Below are 25444 nucleotides of genomic sequence, written 5' to 3'. Positions count from 1 at the left end.
TGTTGCAACCTTTTTTGCTTTTTCCAAGTGTTATTGGTCAAACGGCGTTGCCGGCTCTTTATGTTGAGATTATCTATAATAAAGACTATTTTATTTACTGAAAACACCTGTCTGTTCTCCTTTCATTCAGTTCTGGACTCATTTGTTACTGGTCCCCTCACTCGCATGCCTAGACCCCTTGGGGACGTAACAACATCATTGACCAAACTTTGGAACACGGCTGAGCGTTGGTTAACCCAAAAGGCATGACCAGGTATTCAAAATGGTTGTTGAAAGCTGTTTTCCATTCGTCACCCTCCCTGATGCGGACCAAATGATAAGCATTGCGGAGATCTAATTTAGTGAAAATAGTGGCCTCCTGCAGGGGCTTGAACGCAGCACTGATGAGTGGCAGGGGGTATTTGTTCTTGATGGTGATAGCGTTGAGACCTCTGAAGTCAATACATGGACGAAGGCTCTTATGCTTCTTAGCCACAAAAAAGAATCCTGCGCCTACAGGAGAGGATGAAGGCCGGATGATCCCTGCTGCCAGAGAATCATGAATGTATTTCTCCATTGCCTCTCTTTCGGGCTTGGAAATGTTGAACAGACGGCTGGAGGGAAGTGGAGCACCAGGTAAGAGATCAATGGCACAGTCATATAGTCTATGTGGCGGAAGCGAAAATGCTTTGTCTTTACTGAACACCTCTTGGAGGTCATGATACTCGAGAGGGACTGTGGTAAAGTCTGGGATGTCGATGTGGGAGTCATTTTCCTTCATGGATCCAGGTGGCAGGGCTGACACAAGACAGTGGGCAAGACAGAACAAACTCCAATTGACAATTTTATTCCCTAACCAGTCTATGTGGGGATTGTGTTTCTGGAGCCAGGAGTAACCTAAAATGAGTGGCGACTCCTGGGAGGTGAAGGGGAACAGTGCAAGAGTTTCTCTGTGATTACCTGAGGTGAGAAGAGTGACTGGACCAGCTCAGTGAGTAATGTGAGAAAATACTTGGTTGTTTAAGGCAGTGACCGGAATAGGAGGATCTAGCACCTCAAGTGGCATGTGGAGGCGTTCTGCGAGTGCGGCATCAATTAAGTTCTGTTCAGCCCCTGAGTTGACTAAAGCCTGAAGGGGGTGAGAAACGTGACCAAAACATAACGTGACTGGCAACAATAAACGGGGCTTTGCACTGCACAGGGATCCGCTGACCCGTAACCCCGAATCTACCGGCGGGCGGAAACTTTTGGCCGCACCGTACATTGATATGATCAAGCGCGACACAGTAAAAGCGCCCCCCGGAGCGGCGGCGTCGCTCTCTTTCCTCCGCGGTGAGATGCGAGCGGCCGATTTGCATGTGCTCTGGTGTGGCATCCATGTTGACGCAGCCGCCAGCGGATGTTGTTGCCGGAAGTGGCAGAGGCAGTGGGCTAAATGCCGACTTGCGCGCCGAAGGCTTCTTCTCCACTTCCCTCTTCCTTAAACGATTATCAATCCTTAAGGAGAGGGAAACCAAATCTTCAAATGATCTTGGTTCATCACAGGAGGCTAACTGATCCTTTAATTCCTCAATTAACGCACGGCGAAAAATGCTTCGCAGCACCCGATCCGGCCATTTAACCTCGGCTGCTGCTGTGCAAAAATCAATGATGAATTCAGCAACGCTTCGGTTTCCCTGTTGGAGTCTTAACAACCTCTCCTCCGTGCTGCCTTCGGCTACCGGGTGAGCAAAAGTCTTCTTAAACTCTCCCAGAAATTCATCGTATGAGCAGGTTGGAAGAGGATGGACGGACAGGTATGCCTCGGCCCACGATAATGCTTTGCCCTGAAGCTTAGCTACCAGGTATGCTAACCTGACCGAGTCTGAGGTGAACGTGTGAGGTGAGTAAGTGAAAGCAAGATCACATTTTAACAAGAATATTCCATAAGGACCCGGCTCACCGGAATATAGCTCTGGTTCTGGAAATGCCGCCTAACGAAACATTGGGCGTGGTGGTTCTGCCGGAGATTGAGCTGCAGGTGAAGGTGCCCCCTAGGGGTTAGCTGCCACGGTTGGAGGAGCGGCTGGCGGGGCTTGCACAGCTGGAAGCGCTGTTCGAATCTCCTGTAAGGCAGCTAAAAATTTTTCTTGGGTGGCATGTAATGACTGACACTGTGCTCCGAGAGCTTGTAATCCCTGCTTATGGGCACCCAGAATGGCCCCTTGCTTAGCAATCGCGTCTCTACTTGGTCTGCTGAGTCAATGGTGTCTGGCCAGTTCGTACTGTCACAATGGCCACGGGCCGATAGCTAGATTGGACTCGATTGCAGATAACCACAAACAGAGATGGCTCAAACGTTTTGCAGCGTTTATTATTTAGTCAACAAGTGGATACGTGACAAGGTGTTGCTAACGATGTAGCCGTGGGTCAGTGGGGGTGAGCGGGATTTAGCAGGTTGCAGCGGGAGCGGAGGCGGTTGCGTCTGGGAAGAAAAGAGAACAGGGTTAAGAAGGTGGCAGGTGCAGGGTATCCTAGCAGAGGTGAAACTGACTGATAGCGCTTACTGGTGACCAGCGTGAACCTCGCTTTGAGGGAGAGGCAGTGATAGTCCAGGGGAGTAGTGGAAAGGCTGGCAGACCTGAGTTCCGCTGTGTCCAAGGTGGTGAGTGAGGCTGGAGGGTAGGCAGGTGAGGGTCCTTGTATTCTTCCTGAATATGAAGATAATCCAAGGAGAGCTGGGGTTGAGGGTGATAGCAAAGAAGGTCCAGGAAATCTGAAGCACATGAAACCAAAGTTAACAAGGAAAAAATGGCAAGAGCGTAAAAAGCCGTAGAGTCAATACCAACATGAGGTCGTTGACAAACTGGCGGTGAAGGAGAGTCTGAGGGGGCCTTAAATCCTCAACCTGATTGCCCCGAATCAGTCTCAGGTGTGCAGGACTGCAGCAGGGATGATGGCTCCGCCCAGGGTTGGAGACCAAGGAACTCAGGTGCCTGATGGAACTATCCAGTCGAGTCTCCAGATCCTGACACACAGCTTCCAAGGACAAACCCTACACACAGGTTCTCAGTAAGAGGCCTGTTATTAGAATATATTTTCTTATTGATTATCCTGGTTAAACTTACAGCTGATTATATTCTGATCAGTACAGAGTAATCAAGCTTGATTAACTATCAGCAACATTACATGTCAATTATGATTCTGTGTTTAATCATTAATGTTGGGTTTAAGTCAACCCTGCTGGTAAACAACCCTTAACCCTTTAAAGCCGGTCGGAGCGGACACGCTCCATTTTTCGTAACTATTTTTAAATTCCGGTAGCACTGCAACCACGTAAGCTAGCGCAATAATTTTTTTTGCATATGAAACCGGAGGAGTTGTACTTACATCTTATGCCATCAGCTTGTCCTAGGTCACAGTTTCCTTCCACATATAGCTTTGCAAAAACTGCATAAAAAGCACTTGCAGCAACAAAAATATAATATTCCAGAAACATGCCTTGCCGATCCGATCAGCTGTTCATAACACTTCCTACGTCCATCAGCGCGAACTATCGCATGCCCGCCGTGACCTGCCCGAAACCGGAAGTGATGTCATTTTGCGGAAATGTAGTTTTTTACCATCGTGGCCTTGTGAGCCTATACTTGTGTTTTTAAAAGTTATGTTTGACTTTCTGACTTTCTGTGTCGTTTCTGGGATGCTTAGGACTCATATTGCACTGCTGGAAATAGTTTATTTTGATGCATATGCTGTTATTTTGCAAATTTGCATTATAATATTTATTTTCGTTTTTCCTGCAGTATATGAAAATTGGTGTATTTCAAAAATAAAACTAAGAAGACACTGGTGGGAAACTAGTTTGTGCAACTTTTTTGTATTTACAGTTTTGAGGGATAAGCCTCTTAAATTTCTCTAACTAGAAATATATGTTAAAAAAAGAAAAACGATTTTCAATTTTTTTGTTCTTTATTGCACTTTTTTGCAATTTATGTAATTACTATGCACTTAATGCATACATATTATTAAAATTTGGGCTATAATGGTTGTATTGATGTATATCAACTTGAAATGCTCCCAAAAATGGCACTACAACGTGTAAAAATATAATATAAGCTCTGGCGGACTTGGTTCTATGGTAGGTCTTAAAGGGTTAATCACAGTTTTAAGCAGGCATGTGTGTGTGTTTCCGGCCATACAATACATAGACATATGACCTTTCAATGAACTTAAACTGTGTGTATGAGGTATGCAGAAAAGCAGAAAGAAGCGTCTTGCTAAAGTATAAAAACAGGAACTTGCAATAGGACAATTAAAGGTGTGAAGTCTTAGACTTTAAGAAACAGAACAGTCTGGTTTCTAAAGCTGTAATGGAAATAATAACGTCGAGGGTGTATGGTGCACAGAGTGCACACAGATTTGCACACATGCACAAATGATTATATGTTTCTAAGCATAAATGACAATATAAAAAATATCAATCCTAAAAATTAATACCCTTTTTTAAAATTAAAATCATGCTTCATAAAGGTTTGGCAGTTTCTTATCATTCCTGCAGACACTAATCTGCCAAGTTTGAAGCTGAATCATGTGTACTCACACAAAATCCAGACATTAGGATTTAAACTACATTTCTTATTTATTTTAATAATCAAACTTATAGTGTTATTAAATCTTTGATTAAGAACAAAGATCCTTTACTTTCAGGAACAGCAATGCTAATAAACTCTTTCTGTCCCACCTCTCTGGGAATCCACGACCTGCATACTCTGCCCTACACTGTCAGCACATCTGCCCACATGTGTTGACCAGTCTCTCGGTCCCTGTTATGTCAGTCCCACTCTGAACACTGGTACATGTTAAGCTTAATTTATTAAGAATTTGCTTACAACCTAAAATGTCTTTGCTACCTCCATCCACCTTGGTAACGTTTGGTTTTCTTAATGTTAGAGGACTTCATAGTAAACTAATTTTATAACTTGAAATCAGCCTGATTTGATATTTTTAAAATAAACATCATCGAGGACCATCTTATTTGTGAATTATACTCATCACATGTGAGTCAGCGCAGAGAAAGTGGACAGGGTGGAGGTTTGGCTGCAGTTTTTCCCAACAGTTTGAAATGATCCACTATTAAGGTGGAAATGTGTGTAGTTTTGATGTGCTGGTGTGAAAGGTCTGAACCCCTGCTGTCTGTGCAGTTATCTACCTACGAAGACCAAATAAGAGTCGTTGAGCTGAACTCTCACATTTTAGTAGAAGCAGGTTAAACATGAGCTTGGAAGGTTGTCTTGGTACCGATCCAGGGTGTACTTGGCCTCTGGCTCCATGACAACTGAAATATACTGCAGCCTCGTAAATTAGACAAGTGGAAAAAAATGGTTGGAGGGTATTTGAAAAATTAGGTAGAGGATCAATAGGGGGTCCATGGCCCTATTGGTGACACTCTCATAGGGCTTAAAATCTGGGACTCTCCATCAGTTCCTCTTAGAACTGAAGAAGCTTCTCAGGTGAAACTTCTTGAAGCAACTCAAAGAAGTCCAGATGCTTTTCTTTCAGTTCAGTTTCAGTTTCAGTTTTATTTGTCATATGCAAGTTAGCACAGGGTCAACATTGCAATGAAATGTGTTTGACGAGCAGCAGTCACTCAGCAGCATGGTACAGTAGAATAAAATAAAATAAAATAAAATAATAAAAAATAAATAGAAAAATAGTAAAGAGCAAAATATTTGAGAGACGTAGTAAAAGTGAAAAGATGACTAAATATATAAGTATATATAAATATATGTACACTAGTGATTAAATAAAGAAAATCTTGAAAAGGAATATGACGGGGGGGGGGGGCAGATGGGATATTGCACAGGAATGAGCAGCAGTATAAACTGAACAGTACAAAGTTTTTTAGTGGTAGTAAATTATTACAGTATTGCACTTTTTAAATATAAATATCAATAAAGTGGAGTAACCAGTGCAGATTAAACAGAGTACTTGTGAAGCTTCAGGGTAGCTTCTCAGTGCGTCCTGTGGAGTGCGTTGTGTGTGTTTAAGTGTTGTGGTTGAGGTGTCGTATGGCTTGGTGGTAAAAACTGTTTTTAAGTCTTGTAGTCCGAGCAGACAGACTCCTGTAACGTCTGCCAGATGGTAACAAGGAGAACAGCTGATGTGCTGGGTGGCTGTGGTCCTTGATGATGCTGTGTGCTTTACGGAGGCATCGCTGAAGATAAATGTCCTGAATGGCAGGAAGCCTCATGCCAGTGATGTGCATCTTCCATACCAAACTGTAATGCAGCTCGTCAGCAAGCTCTCAATTACACACCTTTAGAAATTTGAGGTGATGTTGGCATTCATGCCAAACTTCCTCAGCCTCCTCAGGAAGTAAAGCCACTGGCGAGCTTTCCTGATAGCAGTGTCTGTGTGAAGGGTCCAGGAGAAGTCCTCTGTGATGTTGACTCCAAGGAATTTGAAGCTGCTGACCCTTTCGACCTTGACACCGTTGATGTTGATGGGTTGGTGTTCACTGACTGGTCGTTTCCGGTAGTCCACTATCATTTCTCTAGTTTTGCTGATGTTGAGAGTCAGGTTTTTTTCCAGACACCACTCGTACAGTGCCATCACCTCCTCTCTATAGGCCGTCTCATCGTTGTCTGTGATGAGGCCTATGATGGTTGTGTCATCCGCAAACTTGATGATGATGTTGGAGTCGTGATTAGCAACACAGTCGTGTGTGAACAGGGAATATAGGAGGGGGCTAAGCACACAACCCTGTGGCGTAGCTGTGTTTAGGATGAGTGGTGAGGAGGTGTGCTTACCAACTCTCACCACCTGGGGCCTGTTTGTGAGAAAGTTTAGAATCCATCTGCCGATTGGTGTTCCCAGCCCAAGGTCAATGAGCTTCGTGGCAAGTTTTGAGGGGATGATGGTGTTAAATGCCGAGCTGTAGTCGATGAGGAGCATCCTTGCATATGTATTCCCTTTTTCCAGGTGAGTGAGGGGTGGTGTGCGTTGCCAGGCGATGGCATCCTCTGTGGCTCTGTTTGTCCGATAGGCAAACTGAAAGGGTCCAGTGCAGGGGTGGGCAATCTCAGTCCACAAGGGCGGTGTCCCTGCAGGTTTTAGATGTGTCCTAGACCAACACAGCTGATTTAAATGGCTAAATTAGCTCCTCAACATGTCCTGAAGTTCTCCAGAGGCCTGGTAACGAATTAATCATGTGATTCAGGTGTGTTGACCCAAGGTGAGATCTAAAACCTGCAGGGACACCGGCCCTCGTGGACTGAGATTGCCCACCCCTGGACCAGTGTGTCAGAGAGGGAGGAGCAGATGTGATCTTTGACCAGCCACTCCAGGCACTTCATGATGACGGATGTCAGTGCAACAGGGACGGTAGTCATTCAGACAGGAGACCCCTGATTTTTTGGGAACAGGAATGATGGTGGATGCCTTGAGGGACGTGGGGACCACTGACTGCCTCAGGGAGAGGTTGAAGATGTTGGTGAACACCTCTGCCAGCTGGTCGGCACACACTCTGAGAAGCCGACCTGGGATGCCGTCTGGTCCTGGAGCTTTGTGAGGATTGACCTTTTTAAAGGTCCATCTCACAGCTTCCGTTTTCAGAGTTAAAGTTACAGCCTCACTGTCCTCACTGAACACTGACAGTGTTGTCCTTCTTGTAGTCAGTGATGCAGTGCAGTCCATTCCACAGTCGCCTGGTGTCAAAGCTGTGGTAGCTGGACTCCATTTTGTACCTGTAGTCCTTTCTGGCCTTTTTTATGGACTTTCGGAGGTCATACCTGGCTGCTTTATATGCATCAGCATCCCCGGAGTTAAAGGCAGAGGTCCGCACTTTTAGCTTGGCACGAACGTCTTTATTTACCCAGGGTTTCTGATTTGAATATTTGCGGACGGTGGTTTTAGTGATGGTATCATCCATGCACTTCCCAATATATCCAATGACAGAGTCTGTGAGTTCAGTGCCATCAGCTGCATCCACAAATATCTGCCAGTCAGTTGTGTCAAAGCAGTCCCGTAGGACCTCCTCAGCCTCACTGTCCCATTTGTAGATGACCCTGGAAGCTGGTTTTTCCTGTTTCAGTCTTTGTCTGTATGCAGGCAGCAGCAGTATGGAACAATGGTCTGCCTTACCAAAAGCTGGGCGGGGGAGGGGTTTGTAGCACTCTTTGAATGGAGTGTAACAATGGTCCAGTGTTTGATCACCTCTTGTGGGGAAGGAGATGTGCTGATAGTATTTGGGGAGAACCTTCTTCATGTTGGCTCTGTTGAAGTCTCCCAGCACAATAAAGGCAGCTTCTGGATTTTTGTTCTCAAGTCCAGTAATGATGTCATTCAGTTCGTCCATAGCCGTAGCTTTATCAGCATGTGGGGGAATGTAAACAGCTGAGAGGAGAACTGAGCTGAACTCCCTCGGGAGGTAAAAAGGCCTGACTTTAATGGTCAGTAGCTCGACTCTCTGAGAGCAGTAAGTTTTTAAGATACACACATCTCTAGCCCACAAAGAGTTAACCATAAAGCACACCCCTCCTGTCCTTTTCTTGCCTGAGTCCTTCGTTCGGTCTCCCCGGTAAACAGTGAATCCATTCGGCATGATGCCGCAGTCGGGGACGCTGGGCTCCAGCCATGTCTCTGTGAAGGCCAGAACGCAGCAGTTCCTGATGTCTTGTTGGTGTTTAATCCGTGCACGCAGCTCGTCAAGTTTGTTGTCAAGAGACTGGAGATTCGCGAGCAGGATGCTGGGGAGAGGTGGCTTGCTGTTTCTCTGTCGCATTCACCACAAAACTCCGGCGCATTTCACCCTCTTTGTTTTCCCTCGACGTCGTGCAAGTAAACAAAGGATCCCAGGCAGCAGAGCGTCCACGGAGTCGAAACTCGTTGTAAAGTCCAAACTGGCTGACGAACGTAGCTCCAAAAGCGTTTGTCTGTCATACCAAGTGTATGATCACGCTGTGTGCACAGAAATAGAAAGCAGTACAAAATAAATAATAACATTTTTGCTGAGATGACTGGGAGCTCTCGTCGGTGCAGCCATCTTACGGCGCAACCGGAAGTAGGTTCATCAACTGTCAAACATGGAGGAGGAAGTGGGAGGTCTGGGGCTGTTTGCTGATCCAGAGTCAATGACTTGTGCAGAGTGAGAGGCTCCCTGAACCAAAACAGCTACCACAGCATCCTGCCGCACCATGCAGGACCCTCTGGTCGGTCAGAGGTTCATCCTACAGCAAAATAATGACCCAAACATCAGTCCAAGCTGTGCCAGAACTACCTCAGGAACAAAGAACAAGGTGGTGAGCTTGGAAACATGGAGTGTCCAGCACATTCTCCAGACAAAAACCCCATCGAGCTGGTTGAACTGGACAGAAGGGTGAAAGCAAAGCAGCCTACAAGGTCCACATTTATGGGACCTTCTGCTACAGATATGGGAGAACATTTGATTTCTATTGTAGAAAGAAGCCACGGGTGTGTTCAGTCAAAAGTTTAGAATAAACTTTGGTGTATAAATGTATTTCATGATTTATTTTAACTCCAATTGCTTATTTGCACTATGCTTTCATTTCAGAGTGCAATGAGATATTAAACTGGATATGTTCAATAAAACTGTCATGATCCTGGGTCTGTGACTCAGTGTTTTCTGTTTTGTATTGTTAATCTTTGATTTCATGATGTATCTTTGTTTATTCTTACATTTTGGTTCTGTGTTTTATTGTACCTCTAAGTTCAGTCTATGTATATCCTGCTTTGTTGTGAAGGTCCGTGTGTAATGTCAGTGGGTTTAGTTTGCATTTCCTCTGTCTCGTCTTGTCAATCACTCCCAGCTGTGTCCTCCTTCTGTGTCTAATTCCCTCGTTATCCCTCTGTGTATTTAAGCCTTGTGTTTGCCTCTGTTAGTTGCTGCTTCTGCGTATCTCCCTCCGTCGTCTGAGGTTGTCGCTCCCTGCATCTGTTTTTTTTCTGTTAATTTTCCCACTTTAGGTTTTTGCTTAGTTTCCATGCTCACCCTGGCCATTTCTGTTTGTATCACCATGTGATGAATAAATAACTTGCATCTGAGCTGCCTGCATAAAGGGTCCTTTAATAATTTACACACGGCTTGCCCATAAACCGTGACAAAAACACTGGAAAAATTGGGGTGTTCTAAAATGTTTGATGGGTAGTGTATATATTTAGTTTATATGTTTTCTTTATTTATATGGTTTATTTTATATTGTATCCAAGTGTTACTTGGATACTTCTCTATAATGCATCTTTATGTGCAATTTTGTTGCATTCTGAGCCTTAGAAATTTATTGGTGGTAGTTATGAACTGCTGTTAGAATCATGTTAAATTCTGATAAATCAGACAATTACCTCTCCAGCTGTTGTTACAGTCTTTGTGTTTATCGGATCCTTACAGGGTTAAAGATGACGACACCTAAACAAATCCTTCTGGAGACTTTGGAGCATTTGGGACATGATGACTTTGAAAAATTCAAGTGGCATCTGAAGAACAATGGGTCTCTAGAAGGTTTACCAGCAATCCCAGAGAGTAAACTGGAGAATGCAGAGAGGATGGACATAGTGGATCTGATGTTTCATACCTACTGTATCAACACTTTTGAGGTGACTAAAAATCTTTTGGGGAGCATAAACAGGAATGACCTGTTGGAGAATTTAAATAACATCATCCCAGAACCCAAAGGTAAGTCAGGGAATGACTAAACATAGAACACAAACAATAAAAACATTAGTTAACATTACACAGGTGCCATAAGCATCCATAGGATCAAATTAATTCAAAACACACTGAATATATACGTGCACTTTCAGGAGTGAGAGACTGCCAGGAGAAAGCCAACAGTTTATATGTGTTTTATGCATCTGCACAAATAACCTCCTGTGTACACATGAATATTTGCTCTTTGGGTTGGTTTGATTAAAATGGGACCAGCAGCAGGTTTTCTGTCCATTTTACAGATTTATATTGTCAGATTGGTTTTAGAGCTATTTTATCAACATAAATGAGGCGACAACAACAGTTTGGGACATGTCACAAATATGATCAAAGTGCTTTTTCTTAAATCTATTTACCAGTTGAAGGAAAGTTTAAAAAAAAAAAAACACTGCTGCCATTTCTTTCTGCTGTTTGGAGACCCAAACAAAAAAAAATGCCCAGACAGTAAATGCTTTTTATCATGGTTGATAAACAGGACACTAAGGTGATTGGTCAAAAGTTGGAGGAAAGCAGCAGTTCTCCTTATTTGACTGAAATCCAGCATTTCAGCTCATGTTTTTTCTTCTGCAGCTTTCTGGGAGATTCCACTTCAGCCTTCTGCTGGCAACACTCCCATTACCATGCTTCCCTTAGGCAGCATCATTAGAAGACATAGCATACATTTACACTGCTGTGCAGATGACACCCAGCTCTATCTGTCCATGAAGCCAGATAACACACACCAATTAGTTAAACTGCAGGAATGTCTTAGAGACATAAAGACCTGGATGGCTGCTAACTTTCTGCTTCTTAGTCTAAGGAGCTTGGAAAGAAAAGCGTCTGGACTTCTTTAAGTTGCTTGAAGACTTTTCACCTCTCATCCGAGAAGCTTCTTCAGTTCTAAGGGTCAATGGTGGAGAGTCCCAGATTTAAACCCAGTGGGAGTTTTCCCCCAAAGAGGGACAAAGGACCCCCTGATGATCCTCTACCTAATCACATGAGCCAAGGTGTGAAAGTGGGCGTGGGTCCCAATCAGCCAGGGTTTCAGGTGAGCTCATTGAGAAACCTGGCCCCACCCTATCATGTGATTTCCTGAGGTCAGATGGCCCAGGATGTGAGTGGGCGTCTGGGAAGGGATCTCAAAACTGGATTATAGATGGCAGACAGTTGGTGTCGTAAACCACCGCCTCTGTTCAAAGATGGTCGCTCACAGTGGACGTAAATGGCTTCTTTCACTCCTCTTTCAAACCATCTGTCCTCTCTGTCCAAAATGTGAACGTTGGCATCGTCGAAAGAGTGACCTTTGTCCTTTAGATGCAGATGAACTGAACTCTAAAGGACAAAGGTCACTCTTTCGACGATGCCCCCTCTTTGGGGGGAAACTCCCACTGGGTTTAAATCTGGGACTCTCCACCATTGACCCTTAGAACTGAAGAAGCTTCTCGGATGAGAGGTGAAACGTCTTCAAGCAACTTAAAGAAGTCCAGACGCTTTTCTTTCCAAGCTCCTTAGACTATGATGACCTGGATGACTGAGAACCTTCACAGACATATTTCTGCTTCTTAATTCAGATAAAACTGAGGTTATTGTACTCGGCCCTGAAAATCTTAGAAATATGGTATCTAACCAGATTCTTACTCTGGATGGCATTACCTTGGCCTCCAGTAACACTGTGAGGAACCTTGGAGTCATTTTTGACCAGGACATGTCCTTCAACGCACATATTAAACAAATATGTAAGACTGCTTTCTTCCATTTGCGCAACATCTCTAAAGTTGGAAATATCCTGTCTCAGAGTGACGCTGAAAAACTAGTTCATGCATTTATTACTTCCAGGCTGGACTAGTGTAATTCATTATTATCAGGATGTCCTAAAAACTCCCTGAAAAGCCTTCAGTTAATCCAAAATGCTGCAGCAAGAGTCCTGACAGGGACTAGAAAGAGAGGGCAGATTTCTCCTGTATTGGCTTCCCTTCATTGGCTTCCTGTTAAATCCAGAATTCAAAATCCTGCTCCTCACATACAAGGTCTTAAATGACCAGGCCCCATCTTATCTTAATGACCTTGTAGTACCATATCACCCTATTAGAGCACTTCGCTCTCGCACTGCAGGCTTACTTGTTGTTCCTAGAGTATTTAAAAGTAGAATGGGAGGCAGAGCCTTCAGTTTTCAGGCCCCAAAAAGATAGTTGGGTTTTGTTTGTTGTATTATTGTAGGTTCTTTACCTTACAATATAAAGCACATTGTGTGACTGTTGTTGTTATTTGGAGGAATATATAAAACAAAAAACTTTTATACTTGAAATTCTTTCATTTATTCTACATATTTATTCATTACTGGCTCCATAGTGTCGTTTATGTAATATGTGAAATGTTGCTAGTATTGATTTGGTGCTGTATAAATAAAACTGACTAACTAAGAGGTCTTACGTGGCTGCAGGTGGAGATTAGCTGGAGGAGGAGATGAATTAAATCTGGGTACAGAGTGAGGTGTGGGTGTACAGGGAGGCAGGCAGGTGAGGATGGCAGTTTGCAAGAGTGAGTTTTACCAGCAGTGGCTGGCTAGAATCCTGAGGCGTGACTTATGGCAAGAGTTGGAAGATATATCCAGGTGCCGACTAGGGAACAGGAATAGAGGTTAAGCAAAACACGCTGAGGAGCACAAGACAAAATGTGAGGCAGAGAACCGACAATCTGATGAAGGTTCATTGTGAGTGCTGGTCATAAATACTGCCGGAGTAATTGCCAACAGGTGAGGAGCAGGGAGGAGTGAGGAGGGCTCCACCCAGGGGAGGAGAGCTGATGCTGTGGAAAGTTACTCAGACTCACCCAGATTATGACACCAAGAGTCCAGTGAACTGAACACATAACCACAGTAACCAGAATGCAGTTTTCTCATTTGTGTCATTTGCTGTATCTTCATGCAGAGATTCTCCCTGAGTGTCAGCTCAAACTCAAGTCAAACCTGAAGAAGAAGTTCCAGTGTGTGTTTGAGGGGATTTCTACAGCAGGAAACCCAACCCTTCTGAATCAGATCTACACAGAGCTCTACATCACAGAGGGAGGGACTGCAGAGGTCAATGATGAACATGAGGTCAGACAGATTGAAACAGCATCCAGGAAACCAGACAGACCAGAAACAACCATCAGACAAGAAGACATCTTTAAACTCCCACCTGGAAGAGATAAACCAATCAGAACAGTGCTGACGATGGGAGTGGCTGGCATTGGGAAAACAGTCCTAACACAGAAGTTCACTCTGGACTGGGCTGAAGACAAAGCCAACCAGGACATCCAGTTCACATTTCTATTCACTTTCAGAGAGCTGAATCTGCTGAAAGAGGAAAAGTTCAGCTTGGTGGAACTTGTTCATCACTTCTTTGCTGAAACCAAAGAAGCAGGAATCTACAGCTTTGAAGACTTCCAGGTTGTGTTCATCTTTGATGGTCTGGATGAGTGTCGTATTCCTCTGGACTTCCACAAAACTACAATCCTGACTGACCCTAGAAAGTCCACCTCAGTGGATGTGCTGCTGATAAACCTCATCAGGGGAAAACTGCTTCCCTCTGCTCGCCTCTGGATAACCACACGACCTGCAGCAGCCGATCAGATTCCTCCTGACTGTGATGGCATGGTGACAGAGGTCAGAGGGTTCACTGACCCACAGAAGGAGGAGTACTTCAGGAAGAGATTCAGCGATGAGGAGCAGGCCAGCAGCATCATCTCTCACATCAAGACATCACGAAGCCTCCACATCATGTGCCACATTCCAGTCTTCTGCTGGATCACTGCTACAGTTCTGGAGTTTGTCATGAAGAACAAAGAGAGTGAAGATCTACCCAAGAATCTCACAGAGCTCTACCTACGCCTTGTGCTATTTCACCTAAAAACAAAGGACATCAAGTATGATAGAGGAGCTGAGACAGATTCATGCAGGAAGATGAATGAGTCTCTGGGAAAACTGGCTTTTGATCAGCTGCAGAAAGGAAACCTGATCTTCTATGAATCAGACCTGACAGAGTGTGGCATCGATATCAGAGCAGCCTCAGTGTACTCAGGAGTGTTCACACAGATCTTTAAAGCTGATAAGTGCCACATGTTCAACAACGTTGTTTACTGTTTCGTCCATCTGAGCATTCAGGAGTTCTTTGCTGCACTTCATGTCTATCTGACCTTCATCAACTCTGGAGTCAACCTGCTGAAGAAACAATCTCCTCTCTCTAAAATCTTCAAAAGAAAACTTACTGTAAAAGACTTCTACCAGAGTGCTGTGGACAAGGCCTTAAAGAGTCCAAATGGACACCTGGACTTGTTCCTCCGCTTCCTCCTGGGTCTTTCACTGCAGACCAATCAGGATCTCCTATGCGTGTTGACACAGACAGGAAGTAGCTCAGAGACCAATCAGGAAACAGTTCAGTACATCAAGAAGAAGCTCAGTGGGAATCTGTCTGCAGAGAAAAGCATCAATCTGTTCCACTGTCTGAATGAACTGGATGATCGTTCTCTAGTGGAGGAGATCCAACAGTTCCTGAGATCAGGACGTCTCTCCACAGATGAACTGTCTCCTGCTCAGTGGTCGGCTCTGGTCTTCATCTTACTGTCATCAGATCTGGATGAGTTCGACCTGAAGAAATACTCTGGTTCAGAGAAGGCATTTTTGAAGCTGCTGCCAGTGGTCAAAGCATCCAAGAAAGTGCTGTGAGTGAAACTATGAACAAATATGTTTAATAATGCTAGATGAATAAAAGAATATGTCTCCATTCTTCCTCAGGCTGAGATATTGCAAACTCTCAGAAAGAATCGTTGAAGCTTTGTCTGAAATTCTCAGCTCCTCATCCAATCATCTGAGAGAGCTGGAACTGAGCTGGAACAAGCTGCAGGATTCAGAATTGGATTTGCTGTGTGTTGGACTAAAGAGTCCTCACTGTAAACTTGAAACTCTCAGGTAAGGATACAGACTTTTTGACACTGAAATAAGTTTATCTTGATGCGCACGTTCAAAGTCAGCACAATTTTCCTTTTAAGTTCCTGAGTTTATATTTTTGACTGTCAGGTTGTCTGGACAGATGTGTTTATTTTATTTATTTATTTTTACTTGTGCCTAAAGTCAGAACTAAACCCCCATGTAGGTGACTTTCTGTTACTGGAGCAGCCTTCCTGAAGACAGCAGTGTCTTTTCATGCTTTTAAAGCCAAACTCACCTTTCTGACCTGGCTTTCTTTTATTATCTATTTTTATTTGTTTATTATATATTTATTTCTACTGTTTAACTACTGCTCACATCTTTTATCCTCCTTTTTAATTGTTCATTTCTTTTTACCCAGTGTTTGTATATTGCACTTTATATTTGTCATCTATATTTATCATGCACTGCTTTGCTCATTTATTGTTTGGTTTTAATGTTACCTGGTCTCAGGTTTGTTTATTTGTTAGTTTAGCTCAGTTCTGTTTTTTGGTTTGTTTGGTTTTTTTTAAGTTATAAAATTTGTAACTGTAGTGATTTGTGTGTGTGTGACAGAGAGAGACACTGGTAGGGATTTTTGACACAAGTTGTTCTTGTAAAATCAGTCTGTGAAGGTTCTCAGACATCCAGGTCACCGTAGTCTAAGGAGCTTGGAAAGAAAAACACATCTGGAATTCTTTGAGTTTCCTTGAAGATTTTTCACCTCTCATCTGAGAAGCTTCTTCAGTTCTAGGGTCAAATGGTGGACAGTTCCAGATTTAAACCCTGTGGGAGTGTCCCCCCAAGACATGGACCAGACTTCATAATCCACACTTTGAAATTGGCTCCGATTATTTCCTCCTCTGTTACAGTGAGCTCACCCCAACAGTTAAACACACAAGCATTTATTTTCAAAGCGTTTTATTAGAAACACATTTAAACTTCTACTTTTTAACATCTCAGGAAGCACAAGTAAGCCTGCAGGCTGAGAGTGCAGTGCTCTGTGAGGAGAATAAGGGATTAATAATAAGAATCAGCTCATATTAGATAATAAGGTTCATTCCAGGAAGCCGCTTCCTGTTCCAGATCAGCGGATCAGAGTCAGGTCAATCAGCTCTGAGCATGCTCAGTGTGAGTTATGAGTGTGGGCAAATTTGTGGGAGTGGAGCAGTCAGTGAAAGGGCAATGGTGGTGGCTCAGGGTTTGTATGTTTGGGGGGTTCAGAGGGAAAAGGTGGATGCAGGTGTGGAGTTAGTGTGTGAGAGCAGGGAGTGAATTCAGCATCTTGACAGCCTGATGGACGAAGCTGTCTCTCAGTCTCCTGGTTCTGGCCGGGAGGCTCTTCAGTCTCCTTTCTGATGGCAGCAGGTCCTGACAAGCATGTTGTCAGGACCTGGGGCTTTGCTTGTGTTGATCCTGGCAAGGGATCTCCACACACTGTCTGGGGATAGTGTCACCACCCGATCGTTGGGGGGGTGGAGTCTTCTGTGCTTGAGTGTAGTTCTGTGCCTCAAAGCGAGAGAAAATTTCACTTAGCTCTTGCGGTAATGTGGTGGAACCAACAGCGGTCTGAGGAGTGGGCTTGTAGTCTGTGATGGTCTGTATCCTTTGCCACAGCCTCTGAGTGTCTCTGCTGTCACTGAAGCTTTGCAAAATCCTCCTGGAGTGCTGCCTTTTTGCCTCTCTAATGCCACGTGACAGGTTTGCCCTTGCTGTTCTTAGGCTGACCACATCCCCAGCTCTCAAGGCTGCATTTCTCACCCTCAGGAGCCTGTAGACCTCACCTGTGAGCGATGGTTTCTGATTGGCCCGGACAGTGATGGTCCTGGTCTCTATGACCTCATCGATGCATTTTGAGATGTAGCCAGTGACAGTTTCTGTATATTCCTGCAGGTCTGTGGTGTTGTCACGTGTGGCTGCCTGTTTAAGGATCTCCCAGTCTGTGGTGGAAAAGCAGTATTGCAGGTCCTTCCGGCCACACACGTACCTGCTTGCGAACTGGTTTAGTGACTTTGACCAGGGGCCTGTATGCTGGCATTAGCATAACAGTGATGTGATCAGAGGCGCCGAGGAGGTGGTGGTGGTGGTGGTGGGGGGGGGCTTTGTAATCTCCTCTCTGGGCGGTGAAAACATTGTCCAAAATGTCATTTTCTTGTGTGGGAAATTCAATGTGTCTATGCAGTAGTAAACATAGGGGGCGTCCAAATTCATGGGTTGCATCCTCTTGAGGCTGCATTTGTAGACCGATTATGTCACAGTGACGCGCCGAAGGCTGTCCAAATTCATAGACTCCTCCGAATGCAGCCGACCAATGCGTCCTCCTTTTCTTCGAATTTGAAGGATGGGTCGGGTGTGTCCTTCGTGGCCCACCATATCCCAGAATTCATAGCGCAGCCAAACTCCAGTTTCCGGCAATAGCGGCCGCTACTAAGTTTTGAATATTACTCTTTCTGGGTCATAAAATTAACCAAATACAGGGGAATCTTGGAAGAAAACCTCTTGGAATCTGCAAAAAACTTGAGACTGGGGCGAAGGTTCACCTTCTAGCAGGACAACGACCCTAAACATAAAGCCAGGGCAACAATGGAATGGTTTAAAACAAAACATATCCATGTGTTAAAATGGCCCAGTCAAAGTCCAGATCTAAATCCACTCAAGAATCTGTGGCAAGATCTGAAAACTGCTGTTCACAAACGCTGTCCATCTAATCTGACTGAGCTGGAGCTGTTTTGCAAAGAAGAATGGGCGAGGATTTCAGTCTCTAGATATGCAAAGCTGGTAGAGACATACCCTAAAAGACTGGCAGCTGTAATTGCAGCAAAAGGTGGTTCTACAAAGTATTGACTCAGGGGGCTGAATAATTACGCACACCCCACTTTTCAGTTATTTATTTGTAAAACATGTTTAGAATCATGTATGATTTTCGTTCTACTTCTTACATGTACACCACTTTGTGTTGGTCTTTCACGTGGAATTCCAATAAAATTGATTCATGTTTGTGGCTGTAATGTGACAAAATGTGGGAAAGTTCAAGGGGGCCCAATACTTTTGCAAGCCACTGTATTAATCCCCCGGGTCGTTTTCACACAGCTGAATAAACGTCAAACAGAAAACTGATTAAGCAGAAGTGTGAGACGGTCGAGAGTTTACACCAATGTCCTTTTATATTTTAGATATCAAGGAGCAGACAGCTGAGTTTATTAAACTCCACCGAGACAGCGGTGACACAAATCTGAAGGCTAGACCGTCCAATTTCACAGCCGTTTATTTCCAGCCTACCCGACCTTCTGAGGACCCGGCCCACGTAGACCCCGGAGGCTGGGTCCTCAGGAGGATGCAGTCCATGAATTTGGACACGACCAAAGTAAATGTTAATGGCGTTTGACCAATGACTGTAGAAAACATGGACGACGCGACAGCTCCCCAAAAATGAAGCCAAAACGTCTCTGTCGCCCCCTGGTGTCTGGCTGCAGTATAGGTCATAAACCCCGCCTCCTCCATGTTAGCAGATGGGACTGGGGTCAGACTAAAATAAATTAATTCTCCTTAGAATAATGTTTTTCCAAAGATTCTTTCTTTTGTTATCAATAGTTCTCACCACGCTGATTGATGTCCAAGGTGTCTCCTCTCCCATAAGTTTGATTCTAATTCCTACCACGGGGATGTTAAATTGGGGTGAAACGTCATTACAGCAGCTTTGACTGGCAGCTGCAGTCACGGAGAAACTTGCGTATCTCTGTTCGGGAATAGCAGATAGAGCGTAGGCTCTGAGAGGAGGGCCAGCGTTTACGCTACAAAAACACGACCGACTGTTTTAACCTGACAGCCTCAGGTGTTCTTCAGTAAACTGGACTACCCGACAGAAGGACCCGAGGCCCCACTGCACTTTTTCGGTAAGTTAAATGTGTTTGTAAGCTACTCCGTAATTACCGTCCTTAGCTAGATCCTGAGACCTAGCTAGCTAAGATGAGCACTCGGCTGTCAGGGTTCGTTTAGCTAATCCGTGCAGGTGAATGAATTTACCCTGACTAAAGAAATCAAGAGAAACGCCCCGGGCTGCTCAGTCACTAATTACTGTTACTGTACTTTTATTACAAGTGTTATACTGTAAAAGCAACAGGCTGCACCCTGCTGCAGCTCCTGTGCAGAGCTGAATATTAAATATCTTATTAAACAGCAGCATGTTTTCAGTCTCCACATCTGTAAAGACAGTAACACCAACTTTAAAAAACCTGGCACTTCAGTAACTCCTCATTAATCCGGAAAATTTGATCAAATAGCAAAGCCCCATGTTTATGTACTGAAACCAACGACTTCCTCTTGGCAGCTTAAGTTAAAATGTTTTAATTTTTCCACTGATTAAATTTTTTAGCACTGACTATGTTTTTTTTATACTGAGTTTGTAGCAAATATTCAGGTTAAAAAACTGTCTGAATTATTGTTGATGAGTGTTACGAAATCAGTTGCACCCCGGTTCTTTTTTATTCCTCCAGCATCCAGAGACAGCACCGGACTCAGTAGTCATTTTCACACAAACCTTTATTCATCTTCATTTAAGCATGCATCTTCTAGAAGGGGAGATGTGCAAGGCCGGTGTCCCTCTGCAGATCCTCCACCTCTTTGTTTGTTACAGTCAGTTTTATAGAAGCGACCCCATCATAAAACCCCCATGGTGTGCTGCAAACTCTGTGTATGTGTGTATGCACGAGCACGTGAGTGCCTGTGTGTGCGCGTACCCGTGTGTCTATGTGAGTGCACATGAGTGAGTGTGCATGTAAGTGTGGGTGTGTCGTAACAGTCAAAGCACTGTGTGTGTATCTCTGTATACGTGACTTCCTGGGGGTCATAAAAGTAATCTCCTCACCCAAGCTACACCAAATTCCTCTACACAACATAGAAAACAGAGTTAACATATTACAAACACTGAGACCCCCACTCTGCATCCACTGGGCCATTGGCCTCTTATTGTCTTACATTTACAGATAAGGTGGAGAGTCTCCTGCAAACCTACTTCTAAGTTTATAAAAATTATGAGTTTTTATTAAAGGTACAAGCATCAGCATCAGCAATCCCCAACTGTAGCTTCCTGTCTCCTTTTATGACAGCATACCCCCAGTGTCAATAAATTCCTTTCCCTCTAAACAATTACACACATTCTCAGGCCTACAGCTAAGCCAAACTGAAACATAGACAAATCCTTCCCTATTTATTAACCTTTATTTAAGCAGGAAGATCCCATTGAGATTAAAAACCTCTTTTTCAAGGGAGACCTGGCTAAGATAGGCAGCAGCAGGTGTCTCACAGTTACAGAAATTACTCAAACTCAGGCAGCAACAACACACATGCAACCATAAGTAAAAGAATACAAATAAAATAAAATTCAATAAAATTCAAATAAAAATAAAGTCAGTTAAAATGACAATCAATTTAATTGAAACAGTTGCATGTTATGGACTTGGCCTCAAGGATTCGTAGTTTAGATTTAAAAACACTTAATGAAATGAATTCAGTCATTTTCAATTCCTTCTGCAGTTTGTTCCAAGCCAAGGGTGCTGAATGGACAAAAGCTCTTTTACCAAATTCAGTTCGGGCAAATGAAACAGAAAGCAACAAGTAACCATGCGGACGAAGAGAATACTGACCAGCATGTTTCATTGCAAGCAGGGAACATATATAAGAAGGCAGCAACCCAGGTATCGCCTTATATATAAAACTGTATAAATAAGAGTTCCTCCGACTTACCAAAGCAGGCCATCCTACCTGAGAGTATAACTCACAGTGGTGAGTCTGAAATTTATGGTTAGTGATGAACCTCAGAGAAGCATGATACACAATATCAACCATTCGAAGACATTGAGCAGAAGCATTCATATATAGAATATCACCATAATCCAGCACAGGCAAGAATGTTGCAGCAACAAGCCGCTTCTTTTTATTAAAAGAGAAACACAACTTATTTTGAAGATAAAATCTCAGTTTTAACTTCAGGTTTTTCACAAGATTCTCTACATGTGGTTTGAAGGTGAGCGAGTCATCAATTAAGATTCCCAGATATTTATAGGTGTGAACCAACTCTGATTGATATTCAGATAAAATGGCATTGGTGTGTAAAAACTCCTTTAACTGCTCACACACAAGAGCTTCAAGAACTTTGGCCAGCACAGATAGATTAGATATTGGTCTGTAATTAGTTAACACTGCTGGGTCGCCCCCTTGTAATAGCGGAATAACAAAAGCTGATTTCCATACTGAGGGAATTTCATTCGTATCCAGTGTGAGGTTGAAAAGTGTTGTGAGAGGCTCTGCCACAAAATCAGCTGCCAGTTTCAAGAAGTAAGGATCTAGTAAGTCTGGCCCTGGAGATTTTCTAGGATCTAACAGTTTAAGAGCTTTACAGACCTCCTGTACAGAGAAAGGAACAAAGTTAAATGGCTGACCAGTGTACACCGGAAGATTTGTGCCAGATTTTACAGAGACTGGGTTCAGAGAGTCAAACAAAGAGCCAGAAGATATAAAGTGCTTGTTAAAGCAATTCATAATCTCCTTCCTATCATAAACAGGAACAGAATTCTTAAAAACATAGGTGAGCGTGGGAGCTTTTACTCACTGAAAGAGACTTAATGATTTTCCAGAACTTCTGTGGATTATTTAGGTTCTCAGTGGTGACAGACCGATAATATTCTGTTTTAGCTTTCTTTTTTTTAAACTTTGTATTTATTTAGGAACATTTTTATGCAGAAAAAACCCCCCAGAAAACACAAAACATGAAGTCATGAGAAGACAATATATGCCGGTGTGTACAGCTACACATCCACACATACATATATCAATACTTTGGTATTGCAAGTTCTATGCATTAAAGAGTGCTGCCACAATGTGTAAAGCCCAACCATTTTCTCCAATGCCTCCTTCCCAAGTCTCCCTGAAGTCGCAGGGTGAAAGTCATACATTCGATCAATTTGATATCTTCCACTATAGAGGTAAAAAGTATTATAGTGGGAGGGTCTTTACAAAGCCAACGTTTTGTTATAGCCTCTTTCGCAGATGCCAAGAGGATTCTCAGGAGATAAACATCATCTGTAACTAAATCTTCTTCAAAATATCCCAGATACAATGATGCAAATGTACAAGTCACATTGAATCCCAGTACCTTTGTGATTATTTTTACAACTTCCATCCAGAAGGGCCGTATGGATGGGCAGGACCAGAATATGTGTCCGTGGTCTGCCATGACTTCCCACAGTTTCTCCAACAAAGTGCAGGTGTAGCACTGAATTTAGACTTTGTTTAGGTGTTATGAAAAAAGCGTATAATGTTCTTCCAACAAAAGTCCCGCCACATGTTGGAGTTAGTTGTGGTAAACTGTGTTTCCCAAATCCTTGTCCACCCATCTTCTGTAATCTCAATGTCCATTTCTTTTTCCCATTTCTGTTTTATGTACATTGTTGAGTCCCTCTTGAGCTTAGTCATACACTTGTACAGTTTACTTATGGGCTTTGTTACTCCCAGAGTCGTAAGCATCAATGAAGATGTTGACAATCGAGAAGTCCCCAGGGACACAGCTGTTTATTCTTTTGCCAATATAGTCACGGAGTTGCAAGTATCGGAAAAAGTCTTGCTTCTCAAGGTCGTAAGTCTTGCATAAGGCATCAAAGGCCATAATTTTAGATTTTACGATAACTGAACACAGCAGTAATTCCATGCAATAGCCATTGTCTAAATCTACTGTCGTGGGAGGCAGGTCAAAAATCAGGGTCGTATGCTGGCCACCTCAGAAGTTTTATCTCTTCATGAAGTTGTGCTTGCTTGACCACTCCCCTCCATACTTTTAATGTAAAATTGACCCACTGGCTGGTTGTCAAGATATTGTTTAACTCAGAAGCTGCGTGACCAAGTCTAGACTGGATCGGTGTGTCCGAGAGAGACATCTCAATTGCCCTAGGGTGGTACCTATGGGTCCAGCCGGCAGCACAGGCCCTGGTGTGGTGCAGATGGCCCCAGCCAGCAGCACAGGCCCTGGGGTGGTGCAGATGGGTCCAGCCGATAGCACAGGCTCTGGTGAGGCTCAGTTGGTTTATGCTAGCAGCACAGGCCCTGGTGTTGGTGCCTGTGGGTCCAGCTAGGCCCTAGTGGGGTGCAGATGGCCCCAGCCAGCAGCACAGGCCCTGGGGTGGTGCAGATGGATCCAGCTGGCAGCACAGGCCCCGGTGCAGTGAGATGGCCTATTACTCTGATCTAAACAAATTTAAAACATTATATTGTAATAATTGTTTTCTTATAGTCACATGAGTTATGTTCACAAAATCACATGTGCAGAACTCTGTACAGCTCACATCCTTTAAGAGAAATAATTTGAAGCATTAATATTTCTTGTTCAATACCACTGCTGATAACACTGCTGATAACACCTCTGTATGTTGTGACCAGGATGCAGCAGCAGACTGAACCAGGACTGTAAACCTGCTCCATCATCTCATCTTTGCAGATGTCCATTTACAAAGCACCAACAACTCAAAGGTAAACATTATATTGGAACATCTGTTAGTATATAAGGCTTTTTTTTTTTTTTAATAAACAGCTCATATTCTGTCAGCAGAACTGTAGGACTGAAAAAGAGAAGAGAAGAACACTCCCGAGTGTGTGAGGACAGAAAGATTAACCTTATTTCAGATTTGAGAGATAAACTTTATATTTCAGTTTGTGATGATTGTGTTCTCGTTGTGATTACAGGAGCTGCCCTCAGATTCAGACCTCAGCACCACCCAGTGACAGCAGACAGATCATCCTATAGCTTCACTCTTTGTAGTAACTCCATAATGAACTGATGAAAACAGTACAAAGGTTAAAAGTACCACATGTGCTGTCAGTGAAAGCTGCAGCTGTTTAAAGATAAAGTTAAAAGGATGAATCACCCATGTAACTGTGTCACTGTATATCAGCATCAACAGGACCTGAGTTTGGTGTTTCAGAGAGCTGTTGTCTAGGTCTGTGTGCTGTTATTGCTCAGTCTGACCGGACGATGGACAGACTCAAGTTTGACTTTGAAACAAACTGTGTTGTTAAACAGTTTCATGGTTCAAAAAACAAAACAATCAAAAACACTTTTTTCATACTTGTGTTAAGTTTTGTATAGAAATGAGACAAAATTGATTGTGAGGTTAAATATGATAGAAACAGCTCACACTGACATCCATCCTGATCAAATATGTGTCATGAAGCCTGTTTGCATTTATTTGCACTGCTTTCCACTCTGGATGTTGTTTCTGTTCAGCTGTAAGTATAAAAGGCTCCACTCTACAACCTGTTTGTGTTATTTGTTCAGTAGAAACATTATTTTGTGCTGTTGTTGCACTTCTTTTATTCACAACCAAAGAGTTTTTTAAAATCTTCATCAAATTGCATTTAAATGACTTTTAAATATTACTTTAAATATTTAGATTTAAAGTTCTGATAAACGTTTAATTACAAGTATCAGTATTGTCTAATGTTTTGGCTGCAGTGTGTTTTGCAGACAGGTATAACAGAACAGCTTTAGTGTTTACATTTTTTAAACTTGAGTATGAACTTATACAAAATGCAGCAAGATATTAAAAACAATTTGATTATAAAATCGACTATATGGCATTCATATCAATATTGGGCAAAAAAAAAAGTGGCATCGTTCCATCTCTAGATTTATTACAGACACAGCTCAGTGTTTTCCAATTTGGCATCATTTTAAAAGTTTACATTTCTTAAGTGTTGAACAGCAGACATTAGACTTTCCTGTTGGAGGTCATTTTTAAAATATGAGGTGTGTAATAATCAACAGAAAAATGCAGAAACAGATGTTTGAAGCTGTT

General features: G+C 43.2%; 1 protein-coding gene and 1 long non-coding RNA gene across 2 annotated transcripts; both read left to right on the top strand.

Moving 5' to 3' along the window:
• Positions 1-230: 230 nt before the first annotated feature.
• Positions 231-15020, top strand: LOC120433408 (protein NLRC3-like; the record flags this gene model as incomplete). The annotated part of the gene is made up of 3 exons (XM_039599550.1): positions 231-253; positions 10364-10648; positions 13588-15020. Coding segments are annotated over exons 2-3 (1710 nt in total), but the record flags the coding sequence as incomplete, so codon positions are not given.
• Positions 15021-15231: 211 nt separating this feature from the next.
• Positions 15232-24449, top strand: LOC120438879. The gene is made up of 3 exons (XR_005612225.1): positions 15232-15358; positions 15432-15605; positions 24333-24449. It is a non-coding gene; the product is annotated as an uncharacterized LOC120438879 (long non-coding RNA).
• Positions 24450-25444: the final 995 nt, after the last annotated feature.

This window comes from Oreochromis aureus, linkage group 3 (assembly GCF_013358895.1).
Source record: "Oreochromis aureus strain Israel breed Guangdong linkage group 3, ZZ_aureus, whole genome shotgun sequence".
NCBI classification, from domain to species: Eukaryota; Metazoa; Chordata; class Actinopteri; order Cichliformes; family Cichlidae; genus Oreochromis; species Oreochromis aureus.
This window is presented reverse-complemented; position numbering and strand designations above follow the sequence as displayed.